Consider the following 13,400-nt stretch of genomic DNA (forward strand, 5'->3'; position numbering starts at 1 on the left):
GTGATCTGTGGTCACCTCCTGTAGAACCACTCCTTAATTGGGGGTGTCTTGCTAATTGCCTACAATTTCCCCCTGTTGTCTATCCCATTTGCACAACAGCATGTGAAATTGATTGTCACTCAGTGTTGCTTCCTAAGTGGACAGTTTGATTTCACAGAAGTGTGATTGACTTGGAGTTACATTGTGTTGTTTAAGTGTTCCCTTTATTTTTTTGAGCAGTGTATATATGTTGTTTTTAGCCATCCATTGAAGTGGATCCCTCCACTATTATCCTATCATGGTCGGCGTGGCTATCACATACGTGACACAGAGGGAGGGAACGAGGAAGGCCCTGCCCAAGTGAGAGGGAAGATGGTGACCCCTGACTCACCTGGCGGCTGGCACCTGGCTGCCCTGACGTCCCTAGACGGGTTCCTCACCCGTACGCCGATCACGTGCCTAAAGCCCTGGCTTTCCCTGAGCTGAGCCCTAGGTAGTGAACAGGGCGATGGGAACACTAGTCCGCACCACTAACTCTAAGGGAAAACACCAAGGGGAGGACAGACAACACAGACTCAACATATATTCCCAGGTGGGCGACAACAGGAGACAACAATAAGCCCAACAGGGATCCGGAGGGTAGCACTCAGGAACGACAACCAGGATTAACCACTCCAGTGGGTCAGTATAGATGTCCAGGCAGGAAGCTCTATAACTGGCAACTAGAGAAGTGTGAGGGGAGAATATAAGGAGGTAGGGAGGGGCAGACAAGAAACAGCTGAGGAGGAGAAGCTACGGATCCCTGAGAGAGACAAAAAGGATAGAAAGGCAAACACAGAAAACAATCACTAAGAAACAACGTGATCTTTAGATATAGAGCGCGCAGCCACCCGCTGCGACTTCCTGACCCCGGGTATAACGGAGTCAGACGTGGCTCTTGATACCCTCGTGACAGTACCCCCCCTTTCACGAGGGGCCTCCGGACACTCAGGACCAGGTCTCTCCGGATGAGAGGCATGGAAAGTCTGAATTAACCTGTTGGCGTTTACCTCTGACGCTGGAACCCACATTCTTTACTCGGGACCGTAACCCCTCCAATGCACCAGATACTGAAGAGAGCGGCGGACCCGACGAGAATCAACAATTCTGGCAATTTGAAACTCCAGATTACCAGCCACAATGACAGGAGGAGGTGGCAGCGGCGATGGTTCTAGAGGTGGAACATACTTCTTGAGTAACGATTTATGGAAGACGTTATGGATCTTAAAAGTCTGAGGTAGCTCCAGGCGAAAAGCCACAGGGTTAATGACGGCTACTATTTTATAGGGACCAATGAACCTAGGACCCAGTTTCCAAGAAGGAACCTTCAACTTAATATTCCTAGTAGACAACCACACATAGTCATTCACTCCTAGGTCCGGACCTGGCGACCGTTTCTTATCGGCCATGCATTTATATTTACCACTCATCTTTTTCAAGTTAACTTGCACATTCTGCCATACCGATGAAAGAGATGAAGGAAAACCTTTCCTCTTCGGGAACCCCAGAAGACCCCCCCTCTTTGAAAGTACAAAATTGGGGATGAAAACCGTATGCACCAAGGAATGGTGACTTGCCAGTGGACTCCTGATAATGATTATTTATGGCAAACTCAGCTAACGGTAAATATGATGACCACAACTCTTGGTTTTCAGACACAAAACACCTTAAATATGTTTCTAGGTTTTGGTTGGTACGCTCAGTCTGTCCATTCGACTGAGGATGGAAAGCTGAGGAAAAGGACAAGTGAACCCCCAAACGGGAACAAAAAGCTTTCCAAAACTTAGAAATAAACTGGGTTCCCCGATCCGAAACCACATCGGAAGGGACCCCGTGAAGCTTCACGATTTCACTGATAAACACCTGAGCGAGAGTTTTAGCATTAGGAAGTGCGGGTAGCGCAATAAAGTGTACCATTTTGCTAAACCTGTCTACTACTACCAAGATAACTGTTTTACCCGCCGACAACGGTAAGTCAGTGATGAAATCCATTGACAGATGTGTCCATGGCCTATTGGGGATGAAAAGTGGCAATAAAGACCCTGCTGGACGTGTATGAGAGACTTTCGCGCGTGCACAAGTAGAACAAGTAGACACGAAATCCCTTACATCCTGACGCAACCTTGGCCACCAAAAACGACGAGATAAAAGCTCCAAGGTTGCTTTACTACCCGGGTGTCCAGCAAGTGCCGAATTATGATGTTCTTTTAATAATTCAAGACGCAGGTTTAACGGTACAAACAATTTCTCTGAGGGGCAAGAGGCCGGGGCGTCCCCCTGAGCCTCTAACACCTTTCCCTCTAGAACAGAGTGTACAGCAGAGACAACCACTCCTCTTTGTAAAATAGGTACCGGATCACAAACATTACCCCCTCCAGGGAAACTACGAGATAATGCGTCTGCCTTGGTATTTTTTTCCCCAGGACGATAGGTGATTACAAAGTTAAATCTGGTAAAGAATAGCGACCACCTAGCTTGTCTAGGGGTGAGACGCTTAGCCGATTCTAGGTACAGAAGGTTCTTGTGATCCGTAATCACCGTGACGGGGTGGATTGCTCCCTCTAAGAAGTGACGCCACTCTTCAAGCGCCAGTTTAATCGCCAACAGTTCCCTATTTCCAATATCATAATTCTTCTCCGCAGAAGATAATTTTTTGGAAAAGAAAGCGCAAGGACGCCATTTGCCAGGAGACGGACCCTGAGACAATACAGCTCCCACTCCCACCTCTGACGCATCTACCTCGACAATAAAAGGCTGGGAGACATCAGGTTGAATTAGAACAGGTGCCGAGGTAAACCTCTCCTTTAGAGAGGAAAATGCATCTTTAGCGGCGTCAGACCATTTGGAAAAATCCGTCCCCTTCCTAGTCATGTCGGTAAGGGGTTTAACGATCACTAAATAATTTTTAATGAACTTTCTATAGAAATTAGCGAAACCCAAAAACCGTTGTAGGGCTTTAAGGTTCTCAGGAAGATCCCAATCTAAAATTGCCTGGACTTTCCCAGGATCCATGCGGAAACCTGAAGCAGATAATAGATATCCCAGGAACTGTAATTCCTGAACAGCGAAGACACATTTTTCAATTTTCGCATATAATTTATTCGTCCGTAGGACCTGCAGTACTTGCCTGACATGCACCTCATGTGTTTTCAGATCAGCCGAATAAATTAAGATATCATCTAGGTATATGACTACAAACCTGCCGATGAGATGACTAAAAATATCATTAACGAAATGTTGGAAGACAGCAGGGGCATTGGTCAGACCGAAAGGCATAACTAGATTTTCATAATGCCCCTCAGGGGTGTTAAAAGCTGTCTTCCACTCATCCCCATCCCTGATACGAATCAGATTGTAGGCCCCCCTAAGATCAAGTTTGGAGAACCACTTAGCACCCGCGATCTGATTAAAAAGGTCAGGAATGAGAGGAAGAGGGTATGGGTCACGGATGGTTATCTGGTTTAACTCACAGAAATCTAAGCACGGACGCAGGCCCCCATCTTTCTTTTTAACAAAGAAAAACCCTGCAGCCACGGGTGAAGAAGAGGGTCTGATGTGTCCCTTAGCCAGACTCTCGGAGATATAATCTTTCATGGCTTGTCTCTCGGGACCCGAAAGATTATACAACCTGGACTTGGGTAATTTTGCCCCGGGAATAAGGTTAACCGGGCAATCATAAGGACGATGAGGTGGTAGTTTCTGACAACCCTTTTCAGAAAAAACGTCCTCAAAGTCCGAAATAAATGTAGGTAGGGAAGCTATGGAGGCGATTAAGCAATTGTTATTTAAGCAATTCTCTCTGCAATGCTCACTCCACTCCAATATCTCCCTGGCCTGCCAATCCACCACTGGATTGTGCGCTACCAACCAGGGAAGACCCAATACCACCGGAGAGGGAAGGCCCTCCAGAACGTAACATGAAAGACACTCATTATGGTGGTCCCCTACCCGAAGGTGTAAATTACGAACAATGTGGGTGAGGTTTCTCTGAGACAGAGGAGCGGAATCTATAGCGAATACGGGAATAGGTCTCTGCAGCGTACAGAGAGACAAACCCATAGTGCGGGCAAAATGGGCATCAATCAAGTTTACCCCTGCTCCACTGTCTAGAAAAACAGAAATAGACTCCGTCTTAACACCAAAAACAATGACCGCTGGTAACACAAATTGAGATGTTCGTATGGAGGAAACGTATACCCCCCGGCTGACATCCTCCGCACAGCCCGGGGTTAGTAGTTTTCCGACGGTCTTTTGTTTTTGAGAAAGGAGGGACAGACATTAATGAAATGACCCCTCCCCCCACAGAAAAAACAAGCCCTTCCCCTACGGCGAACCTCGGGAGGACGGACCTGACGAGAAGTTCCGCCTAGCTGCATAGGCTCATCTAAGTCAGTACAGGCTGACTGTTGCTTGGGAGAGGTAACCAATTGCTCCGGAATTTTCGATCTCTCCCTAAGACGTCTATCTATTCAGATAGAGAGGGACATAACAGCATCAAGGGAAAGGCGGGTCTCATACAGCGCCAGTGCATCCTTAACCCTTTCAGATAACCCAGAGCAGAACTGACTCCTGAGAGCCGGGTCGTTCCACTGAGTATCCGTAGCCCACCTACGGAACTCTGAGCAATATTCCTCTGCTGACCGATCTCCCTGTAGGAGTCTCCGTAACTTCGACTCAGCCAGGGCGACTCGGTCAGGGTCATCATATATGAGACCCAAAGCCCCAAAAAATCCCTCCACTGACCGAAGAGCCTGAGAACCAGGGGGTAACGAGAACGCCCAGGATTGCGGATCCCCCTGAAGCAGGGAAATGACAATCCCTACCCGCTGTTCTTCATGACCTGAGGAGTAAGGGCGCAACTTAAAATATAATTTGCAGGCCTCACGGAACGTCGCAAATTTGTCCCTTCCCCCAGAAAATCTGTCGGGAAGAGCAACCTTGGGTTCAGTGACAACCTGGTTACCCATAGCAACCGCTGGGGGTGCGGTCTGCTGCATTTGCTGCTGTTGTTGGAGAACAGACGCCTTCAATCCTGCCACCTCCAAAGACAGGCTTTGAAGCTGTTCTGCCAAGGCATCAATAGGATCCATATTGGATTCTAAGTAGAGAGAGAAAAAAAAAAACAACAAACAAAAAATTATATAAAATTTTTTTTTTTTTTTTTTTTTTTTTTTCTCAAAAAGTAAGGGCCAGTTATTATATCATGGTCGGCGTGGCTATCACATACGTGACACAGAGGGAGGGAACAAGGAAGGCCCTGCCCAAGTGAGAGGGAAGATGGTGACCCCTGACTCACCTGGCGGCTGGCACCTGGCTGCCCTGACATCCCTAGACGGGTTCCTCACCCGTACGCCGATCACGTGCCTAAAGCCCTGGCTTTCCCTGAGCTGAGCCCTAGGTAGTGAACAGGGCGATGGGAACACTAGTCCGCACCACTAACTCTAAGGGAAAACACCAAGGGGAGGACAGACAACACAGACTCAACATATATTCCCAGGTGGGCGACAACAGGAGACAACAATAAGCCCAACAGGGATCCGGAGGGTAGCACTCAGGAACGACAACCAGGATTAACCACTCCAGTGGGTCAGTATAGATGTCCAGGCAGGAAGCTCTATAACTGGCAACTAGAGAAGTGTGAGGGGAGAATATAAGGAGGTAGGGAGTGGCAGACAAGAAACAGCTGAGGAGGAGAAGCTACGGATCCCTGAGAGAGACAAAAAGGATAGAAAGGCAAACACAGAAAACAATCACTAAGAAACAACGTGATCTTTAGATATAGAGCGCGCAGCCACCCGCTGCGACTTCCTGACCCCGGGTATAACGGAGTCAGACGTGGCTCTTGATACCCTCGTGACATATCCTCAATAAATATCTGATATAACACTGTTCATACGACTCTTGTCCATCTGGTACCAGGTAGTTGAGTGCCCCCTACCACTTGATACATTTCTAAATTCTCTGAAACGCCTTTGGAGACGGCTTATGGTAGAGAAATAAACATTCATTGCATGGGCAACAGCTCTGATAGACATTTCTGCAGTCAGCATGTCAATTGCATGCTCCCTCAAACGTTGCGACATCCTTGGCATTGTGCTGTGTAATCAAACTGCACATTTCAGAGTGGTCTTTTATTGTGGGCAGTCTAAGGCACACCTGTGAAATATTCATACTGTAGAATCAGCACCTTGATATGCTACACCTGTGAGGTGGGATGGATTATCCCAGCAAAGGAGAAGTGCTCACTAACACAGGTTTAGACAAATTTGTGAACAATATTTGAGAGTAATGGGTCTTTTGTGTATGTAGAAAATGTTTCAGATCTTTGAGTTAGGCTCATGCAAAATGGGAGCAAAACCGAAAGTGTTGCGTTTATATTTTTGTTCAGTGTATATAATAATATTTTGAGGTATTATCGGTAGTCTTGAAAAATGGAACTGACCAGCAATCAGAATCAGAACAAGTCGGTTCTCTTTCACCAGTCTTCTTTGTGGCAGCCAGGTCGCATCCCCAAGCAGTACAGTGTCCGTGTCATCATCATCAGCTGTTTCTTCTCCTGCTTAGACTCCTCCTCCTCCTTGTCCTCTGCTCCATAGTGAGGCATCCATAATGGAATGTGTGACCCTGAGAAAACTATTCGCGACCAGCAGTTAGGTTGTGTGCAAGCTTAACTCTGTTCGCTGCCATATCACTTGGTGGATTCCACTGCCTTTAAAGATCTGATGGTATGCATGCAGCCTCTCTCTCGAAAATACCTAGCAGCCATTATTTCTCAAAAAAAGCCATCCCTGCCATGTACTGTCACGTGACTTGCAGAAGGTCCTGCCCATGTCCAAGAGACTAGCCTCAGATTTCAGCAACTTATGTGGCTAGGAACTCCCTCCTGGACTTGCAGCAACAGAACAATCTTCCTCTGAACCAACTGATCCACAACATTCCAACTCACTGGAATTCCATATTTCCTATGCTGGAGCATCTGTATGAGCAGTGTAAAGTGGTGAATGATTTCTTTATGCACCAGACAGCTACAGAAATGAGCATGTGTTTTTTTGAGGACAGGCAGTGACAGCTCATCAGAGGCACATATCGCCTACTTAGGCCCTGTGGCGAAGTGCATGGTAGAGGTGTGGAGGGGGTGTGTATCTCACCCAGTTTTCCAGTTGGGTGAGAAAACAATGTTTTACTTCAGTATAAGGCATAGCTTGCTGGAGGTGGATTGTTTAAGTTATGTGGGCAGGATTTCTTTGGACTGAGAGACAGGTGTGTAGTGGGAGTCTCTCAGTCCAGACCCCTCGTCCACTACAGGTTCCGTGGCCCCAGGTGAGGCCAGCTGTGGTTAATCACTGAGGGATAAAGCAGATATGCCTAGAGAGCAGACCTGTGTGATTAAAAGCTTGAAGCTGAGTGAAGCCGGATCTATCCTTTGGTGTGAACAGTGACTTAGAGGTGAGATAGCGACCTATGTGTTAGTTAGAGCCCAGACGGGCAGGTGTTTATTTTGTAATTATGCTTTGTGGTTCTGGTGTTGAAACCTCACCCAGTGATGTTACAGTCATGGCCGTAAATGTTGGCACCCCTGAAATTTTTCAAGAAAATGAAGTATTTGTCACAGAAAAGTATTGCAGTAACACATGTTTTGCTATACACATGTTTATTCCCTTTGTGTGTATTAAAACAAAATCAAAAAAGGGAGGAAAAAAAGCAAATTGGACATAATGTCACACCAAACTCCAAAAATGGACTGGACAAAATTATTGGCACCCTTAACTTAATATTTGGTTGCACACCCTTTGTAAAAAATAACTGAAATCAGTCGCTTCCTATAACCATCAATAAGCTTCTGACACCTCTCAACCAGGATTTTGGACCACTCTTCCTTAGCAAACTGCTCCAGGTCTCTCTTATTTTCAAACAGCAATTTTAAGATCTCTCCACAGGTGTTCAATTGGATTTAGATCTGGCCACTTCAGAATTCTCCTGCGCTTTGTTGACATCCATTTCTGGGTGCTTTTTGACATATGTTTGGGGTCATTGTCCTGCTGGAAGACCCAAGATCTCAGATGCAAACCAAGCTTTCTGACACTGGGCTCTACAGTGCGACCCAAAATCCATTCATAATCCTCAGATTTCATGATGCCAGAGGCAGCAAAACAACCCCTAAACATCAATGAACCTGCAGCATATTTCACTGTAGGTACTGTGTTCTTTTCTTTGTAGGCCTCATTCTGTTTTCGGTAAACAGTAGAATGATGTGCTTTATCAAAAAACTCTATCTTGGTCTCATCTGTCCACAAGACGTTTTCCCAGAAGGATATTGGCTTACTCAAGTTCATTTTTGCACAATGTAGTCTTGCTTTTTTATGTCTCTGTGTCAGCAGTGGGGTCCTCCTGGGTCTCCTGCCATAGAGTTTCATTTAATTTAAATGTCGACGGATAGTTCGCGCTGACACTGATGCTCCCTGAGCCTGCAGGGCAACTTGAATATCTTTGGAACTTGTTTGGGGCTGCTTATCCACCATCCGGACTATCCTGCGTTGACACCTTTCATCAATTTTTCTCTTCCGTCCACGCCCAGGGAGATTAGCTACAGTGCCATGGGTTGCAAACTTCTTGATAATGTTGCGCACTGTGGACAAAGGCAAATCTAGATCTCTGGAGATGGACTTGTAACCTTGAGATTGCTGATATTTTTCCACAATTTTGGTTCTCGAGTCCTCAGACAATTCTCTTCTCCTCTTTCTGTTGTCCATGATTAGTGTGTCGCACACAGACACACAATGCAAAAACTAAGTGAACTTCTCTCCTTTTTATCTGCTTTCATGTGTGATTTTTATATTGCCCACACCTGTTACTTGCCCCAGGTGAGTTTAAAGGAGCATCACATGCTTGAAACATCAATTTGCTTTTTTTCCTCCCTTTTTTGGTTTTGTTTCAATGCACACAAAGGGAATAAACATGTGTATAGCAAAACATGTGTTACTGCAATACTTTTCTGTGAGAAATACTTCATTTTCTTCAGGGGTACCAACATTTACGGCCATGACTGTATAACTGGAAAGATCATCTCTACTGCTGAAGTGACACAATAAAGCACCATTTGGACTTTGGAACCCCCTGTTTGTTGAGAAGTTTGTCATTACCGACTTCCCTGTGAGAGAGCGATCCCTTACAGCGCCTTGAAGAGTCCACCGGATTTGTCAGTAGGGACAACTACAGCATTAATTATGTCAGAGCAAACGTTCATGTTAATGAAACAAGGTATGTAGAAAGAAGAACAGTTAACAGATTTTGCTGTCCAGACAAAGTGCCATAGAGGAGGAAGTGGAGGAGGATGAGAATGAGGAGCTACTACTGGAGGAAGAGCAGAAGGAGGAGTGCAGTTGTGCAGGAGGACGAGGCTGCTGAAGATGGGCATCACCGTACCTCAGTGGTTAGCGTGTGTGCCTTCCTAATGCTAGGGTCAAATCTGAACAAGGATAACATCTGCATGGAGTTTGTGTGTTCTCGCTGAGTTTGCTTGTTTTCCTCTGGTACTCTGGTTTCCTGTCACACTCTAAAGACATACTGATAGGGAATTTAGATTTTGAGCTCCATTGGAGACAGCAAGCAATCTTAATATCTATAAAACGTTGTAGAATATGTTAGCGCTGTATAAATGAGTAAAATAAATAAGATAATGAGGATGACACTGGCCATGATGACCAGTTATCGCAGTGGGGCTGTTCACAGGGCTGCAGATATAAATGTAAAATTTATAAGTTTTACTGAATCTTTTCCCACAAAAATATATATCAATCCTCTCAGCTTCTCTTGCTCTACAGGTATAACATAGTTATTTCAAATTGCCTTGCATTTTTTGGTGACAGGTCCTCTTTAAGTCACATGTTTGTATTATATGACTTTGTATGCCACGGCACACCGTGCAAAAAAGTTTGCGAACCCCTGATGTAGAAAGTAAACGTGCTTGTACAGTAACTACAGATGTAGCAGGGTTAACACACAAACTCTTAACTCAAATTTCTTAACTCATCGCCTTGAAACAAAAGCCATTGAAAAGCAATTGAAGGTGTTTGCTTAATGCATTTAATTTAGATAACACATCTCATAAAACACGTGTGGTAACTCTACTAAATCTGTACATATTCCTAAAAGTGGGATTCTTCAGATTTCACAGTTATTATTATTATTACAGATATGCCTACTTACAGATTAAACAGTTCATAGAATACAATGAGAGCACTGCATTCTATGGAACTCCCAGTCAAGCACTCACATCAATGATTTCCTACACGACCGACAAGCGTTTTTGAATATTTTCTTGGCTGGTCAATCACTCACAGCATATACTTGGGGAGGATAATTGTGTGGCATGTGTGTTATTTGTGTTCAAATCTGTGCAATTATCTGTCTGTGTAAATGGTCTTTAGACCTAACAATGAATTTTTACAATTATTTCTAGAAGATAACGTTATGTATGAATGAATGTCAGGCATCAGTCGTTCAGTCATTTGAAATTATCGTATTGGCAATCACTATAAACATTATCTGTTTGTGTAAATGGGCCTTAAAGGGGTTCTACTAATGCTTATCCCTTACCCACAGGATAGGGGATAAGTGTATGTGAGACCCCCAGCAATCACAAGATCAGTGGTCTGCAAGTGCTGGTGAACTTCCCCATGATAATGGAGCGGTGGTGCACATACGTGTCCACCACTCTGTTAACTTCTATGGGACAGCTGTGAGCACTGTACTCGACAGTCTGACATAAGTGAATGGAGTGGCGTACATGAATGAGCACCACCGATCCATTCTCATGGGGCATTTTGGCGACACTTGTGGATCCTTGTTCTTGTGACTGCTGGGGGTCCAGCTTTCTGACTCTCAGTAGAATAGGGAATAAGTGTTATTAGTGCCACAAATCCTTTAACGGACAACTCATCTCTCTGATCATTGTCTTCTACTGATTATTAAACATTTATCTAACGTTCTCCATATTATTATTTTTTATTGATATCTTCCAGGAGACATTACAACATTTCTGCTTCCTTCTCTTCCTACTAGTTATCATTGTCTCCGGAACCGTTATATACTTTTTTGTCCCTGAGACTAAGGGGAAAAGCATAGCAGAAATCTCTCAGGAATTCAATAAGCTGAACTTTCGGAAGAAACACATGGAAGCAAAAACTTCAGCCTCTGATGGTGTACTGTGCAGCAGACTATAGGCACCGAGACACTAGGAAAAACATGTCCTAGGTATCATACAAAATGCCAATACAGGGATACGAGAGTGACTAGATAGAATATGAAGCAGGGATCGAGGATACAAGTGAAGGAAGGTGAAAACTGAGGACAGACTTTAGAGAGTAAGGGATGACCTCAGGTGAACAGCATCGATGGTGATCCAATTCATCTTGTAAGTTCAAGTTTAGAAAGATTTATAAGGTGGTAATATATCTACATACTATATTGTACAGCAACATATCTAATAGCACTATATACGTTGTTGTTGTTGTCAGATGAAGGCTACAGTAAATGAACTACACCACGTCATAATTTTCAAGCAGATAATTAATGTACAGTATTATGTGGTAAAGTATATATCATTTATTACTGAATGTAATAATTCAAAGTAGCATGTAGTAGAACGCTACTTCTCAGCAGGAGCATAGATATAGGGAATGCAGATGTAGCAGTTGCACTCAGGTCCTAATGCTTGACGGGGAGAAAGGTCCCTCTACATGTAAGAAAATTTGTATTACAAATGGCCCATGGTTAGTGATAAACCCTGTTACAAATTGGGTATGTGCAAAGATTTTAACTCTCCTCATCAATACATTTAGTTGCTATAAGCCTAAATTTGGCAGTTGAAGAATCACACAGAAATATAAGGGGGAATTTATCATAGGCCAGTGTTCTATGTTTGTATATCCTCTGTGCTACCATATGACGTACCAAATTTATGAAGAGGCACAAAATTTCCAAACCTTTTTTTACCTTGTCAGATTATCAGGAACAAGTTTTTATCCAATTCCACAACCAGTGGCCTGGTGTGGAACTGTTAGTAGCCAAGTTTTTTTTGTAATCCTGCAGTAGTTTTTTTCACTGTAGTCATAGTGTAGCTTTTTTATGTTCTACTACAGGTACAGTATAAGTGATTGTACTCTAATCTTGGGGTACACATCATTTACTACAAGGGTTAGTATGTTTAAAAACGCTAGCACTTTTAGCAAATGATGGACTACTCAAAGTGCTGGACTGGATTCCAGAACAATGTTTCCTGTACTTATAAGACTGCAGAAAAATGTACCAGGTAATTGGAGATATAATGTTTACTGTAAATGTATTAAGAAAAGTAAAAGTAAAAATAAATAAATATATATATATATATACATATCTATGTGTGTAATTTATTATACCACAGATGCCCCAGATGGTACTCTTCATCTATTCAATGACTTACTGAAATAATTGGATATCTATTGATTTATTCTGAAATTCCATAGAGGATGACTGAGTGCACAAGTTTACCACAACCTTATGGGTGAAGGATCTTTTAAGCCACCCCGCCCCTCCTCCAGCAGTCATGGCATTGGAGCGTGAGCGCAGAGGGTCCCCCTGGTCAGACCTTTGTGAGGATGGGCGATGGTGCACCTAGGCAGGGACTAACCAACTACATAGGATGTCTCAATAGTAGTTGAGTTTATCATCCCTCTCAGAAGGTGGAAAAAAGGCCCCCATTTTGGTCTGGTAGCGAGGGTCTAACTTCTTGGAAAGCCAGTCGTCATCCCTCTGCAAAATGGTGATAATGTGTCTGTCACTACACAAGCAACTCAGCATGCTTCTGGCCGTTTGCACAAGGGACTCCCTGCCTCCATCTCCACTGCATACAGCTCCTCATGCTCCATCTAATCCTCTCCTGTTGCTTGGGCAGATAAACCACTTATTTTTGTATAGAACTCCTCTGCGTTAATATCCTCACCCTCATCCTCCTCCTCTGCCAGTTCAGCCCCCACAGGGCTCAGGTGGCCGTGATATGTAGGTGCCACGTCCCTTGTCCAGCCAGATCTATCAGCATCTCCTCCAGGACATGAAGGAGTGGAATAACATCATTCATCTTGTAGCCCTGGCGACTGACAAATAAAGTGGCCTGAGCAAACATGAAAGTGTCATGCATGAGCTACCACTGGCAAATGTTTAAGTTACACAGGGGAGTACTCCTGTCCACCTGCATCATCAAGAAATCATTCACTGCCTTTCCGTGCTCATATAGTGGGTCCAACATGTAGAGGGTGGAGTTCCAACGTGTGTAAATGTCACATACAGTTGTGTTCAAAATTATTCAACCCCCAATGCTGTAAAGGGTTTTTGGGAATTTAGTGTAC

The 13,400-nt window shown here is 44.2% G+C and overlaps 1 protein-coding gene across 1 annotated transcript in view; it reads left to right on the plus strand.

Moving 5' to 3' along the window:
- Positions 1-12,411, plus strand: part of LOC120988736 (solute carrier family 2, facilitated glucose transporter member 9-like) — a 73,889-nt gene extending 61,478 nt beyond the window's left edge. The window contains exon 12 of the mRNA XM_040416384.1: positions 11,040-12,411. Coding sequence (XP_040272318.1) covers positions 11,040-11,240 — 201 coding nt within the window. The 3' untranslated portion in view covers positions 11,241-12,411. The remainder of the gene's footprint in view (positions 1-11,039) is intronic.
- The last annotated feature ends 989 nt before the right edge of the window (positions 12,412-13,400 follow it).

Source organism: Bufo bufo, chromosome 2 (assembly GCF_905171765.1).
Source record: "Bufo bufo chromosome 2, aBufBuf1.1, whole genome shotgun sequence".
NCBI lineage: Eukaryota > Metazoa > Chordata > Amphibia > Anura > Bufonidae > Bufo > Bufo bufo.